The sequence below is a fragment of the Labeo rohita genome, unplaced genomic scaffold (assembly GCF_022985175.1).
Source record: "Labeo rohita strain BAU-BD-2019 unplaced genomic scaffold, IGBB_LRoh.1.0 scaffold_966, whole genome shotgun sequence".
In the NCBI taxonomy this organism is placed as follows: domain Eukaryota; kingdom Metazoa; phylum Chordata; class Actinopteri; order Cypriniformes; family Cyprinidae; genus Labeo; species Labeo rohita.
This window is the reverse complement of record NW_026129927.1, coordinates 9,050-12,118: the sequence shown is the minus strand read 5'-3', so window position 1 is coordinate 12,118 and position 3,069 is coordinate 9,050. Positions and strand designations below refer to the sequence as shown.

The 3,069-nt window shown below is 35.4% G+C and overlaps 1 protein-coding gene across 1 annotated transcript in view; it reads right to left on the bottom strand.

The window, feature by feature from the left end:
- Positions 1–2,332, bottom strand: part of LOC127162552 (sodium- and chloride-dependent GABA transporter 2) — a 9,473-nt gene extending 7,141 nt beyond the window's left edge. Inside the window, exons 1-6 of the mRNA XM_051105345.1 lie at positions 2,120–2,332; positions 1,903–2,037; positions 1,399–1,539; positions 1,202–1,289; positions 609–741; positions 315–449 (exon numbers count right to left, since the gene is read on the bottom strand). Of these exons, the coding sequence (XP_050961302.1) occupies positions 315–449; positions 609–741; positions 1,202–1,289; positions 1,399–1,539; positions 1,903–2,037; positions 2,120–2,258 (771 nt within the window). The 5' untranslated portion in view covers positions 2,259–2,332. The remainder of the gene's footprint in view (positions 1–314; positions 450–608; positions 742–1,201; positions 1,290–1,398; positions 1,540–1,902; positions 2,038–2,119) is intronic.
- Positions 2,333–3,069: the final 737 nt, after the last annotated feature.

Below are 3,069 nucleotides of genomic sequence, written 5' to 3'. Positions count from 1 at the left end.
GCTGTTACTGCTGTTTTCATGCCCGTGGAGAAAATATTTTTACTTGGCTTTTTAAAAATGCAGTGTTGCCAGCAGCATTTGCGCAATCAGTGTACACTTACGCCACTGACAGTTCCTATAGAACTCTTTTAGACCCTACTCTGATGTAGAAGACAATTTAGTGCCCTCAAACGAATGTCCTAGAACTAAAACCTTAATTCCTAATTCTGGTGGTAGTTTTAGGAATTATGAAAAGTTTCCTCCGGTGCAAAAACTCCTTCTGCTGTATGTGGTTATAAGGTCATATTGTGGTAGAGGGCAGTTTGCGGGGTTACCTGTGGGTCAGAAAGACGGGCTGGTTCAGGGTACAGGTAAAACACAACACCCTGCAGAGCTCCAGGAAGAGTCAACCCACGAATCAGCAACACAAGCAGCATCACGTAAGGAAATGTGGCTGTGAAATACACCACCTACAGGCCCAATATAAGATACAATACAAGAAATATCAACATTATTTGAACATACTTGTTTTCTTCTGTACACCTACACTTAAATGGAAACCAGTGTGAGCAGCATGACAAAACACTAATTTCTTACCAATAAATAGGATTCTTTTTATTTTTGCACACCTTGCCTGTAGATTTGACTCCTTTCCAGATGCTGAAATAACATATGATCCACACTGCAATAAGACACAGAAGAATCTCCCAGTTGATCTTACCGATCTCCTCAATCCCTCCAGAGAGAGACAGCACTCTGCGTCTGTAATGAGAGAGTCAGAAACAAAATGCTTTTGTTTTGTTAACACTTTATTTTGATATCCTACTTTTACCTGTCAACTACCAGTCATTAGAATATTAGTAGATGGTTTGCTTATTATCTGATAACACCTTGTTTTGATGGACCCCAACAGAAATTTACAACAAGGTTGAGGTAATGCATTACATAATGTGAAATATATAATCAGATTACTTTTTTCAAGTAACTAGTAAAGTAACATTACGTTTTAATTTACAAGAAAATATCAAAGTTACTTTTTCAAACAAGTAATGCCAGTTACTTTGTTTTCACATGCTATAGTAACGTAACAAATTACTTTCCATAAAAGTGATGCAATTAATTACTTTTTGGGGGAGTATTGCAAAATCGTAATGCATTCCATTTAAAAGTAACTTTCCCCGATATTGGTTCACAATGTTCTTGTATCAGTGTAATTATTTACTCCCAGAACTCAGTAGCTGCAGGTGTTGAATTATTCAGCATTGTCTGGTTGAGGGTCAGATTCTTTGCAGCAAGATTTACACAGTCATCTAAGAAAAAAAATAAATAAATAAAAAAAAAAAAAGGATATTGAGATTTGATATTTGGCATGTAGGTTTATTGTTATTTTTACTGATTGCTTGATTTTTATTTTATCACCTGTATTCCAGGAGTTGTCACAGCTGGCCCATGGCAGTTGGGAGCTGAAAGAGAAGATGAGGTAGAAAAGCGCCCAGGCCAGAATAATGATGTAACACATGCAGCTATACAGAATAATCAGTTGTCCTGCATAGCCAATACCTGACAAAAGGAAACAATGATTAGAAAAGAATCATAACCAGAATTTAAGGATGATTTACCCAGTTTAAATGAATGCTGGTTTTATTTACACTACATGCACTTTGATTTTTGTGTCTTTCTACTGACTATTTATTAAACCAGATGGTTTCTCCCATTATTCTTTTTCTACTGAAACATATTTTTCTACTATTCATATCTTTCATTTAACAAAGAAAAAAAGAGAAAAGGAAACAGCACTGTGATGTGCATAAAACGGTATGACAAAAGTATTTCCATGCAATGAGATTAACAAAATTAAATTAAACACATTAAACTTTTTGTTAATGTTTAATATAGAGATTTTTTTTTTTTTTTGACTCTCACCCTCAGCTAGTGGACAGAGCCGATGCCAACATGTAATGCCTCCTTCCTGTGTGTACTGTCCCATAGCCGTCTCTAGCAGGAACAGAGGAACCCCACAGGTAAACACAAACACCAGGTAGGGTATCAGAAACGCCCCTAAGAACACATCAGTGCAAAAACACATTATTAAAAAAAGGATTAACTGTATTGTGTATTTAGGTTGTAGCTGGTTTCATACCTCCTCCATACTTGTAGCAGAGGTACGGAAACCTCCACACGTTACCCAGACCAACAACATTCCCTGCCACAGCCAGAAGAAACTCTGCTTTACTGCCCCAATACCCTCTCTCCTCTAACTGTCCTTCTATTCTGTCCATTTCACTTAGTTTTCACACGTTTTCACTAATGTCCAGGCTGCACCAGTTCTGCAGTGGTGGCTGATGTAATGCAGTATGGATAGTTTTCTGGTTAGCAGTACTTTATATAAATGTGTCAGGCTATCCATTGACTGATTCTTTCCAGCTGAACTGACAACCACAGTTGCACAATTTAAAAGTCGCACAGTCATTCTGATAAAAAAATAAATAAATACAATTTTATGTAATATGTAGGTAAAATTAGTAAACAATGCAAAATGACTGGTTTTCTAAACAAGGTTTGATTAATCAACAGTGTTGGGGAGTAACTAGTTACATGTAACATAATTGTGTAATTTAACTACAAAATAAATGTAATTGTAATAAGTTTCTGTTTCTGAGAAAAAGTGTGTAAATAAATTAGTTACTTTTGAAAATGTTAATGATTACAAAGGGGGTTACATACTTTATTTTTTAAGATTTATTGTTTTTTTCCAAGGCATTGTTTGATGCCAGTGTTTCCTGTCAGAACTATGCAAACATTTGATTTCAAAACCAGTATCATAGCTATTAAACTATTTTTTGTTATGATTTCAAATCTGTATTTAACTTCAGAATGATCTCAAAGTAAATAAGAGGTGTTAAGTCTGAATTTGCTTTAAATTAAATTATTACATGGCTCTGTGGAATGCTTGATTCTGACTGGTCAGTCGTGACATTCCAAGGTATGTTATTCCCTGATAACAACCGGTAAAAGCTAATAACACAGACTCATCTGGGAAACTTATATTAGGCTAATTAATACTTCTTGTATGCATCTTTACCACCTATT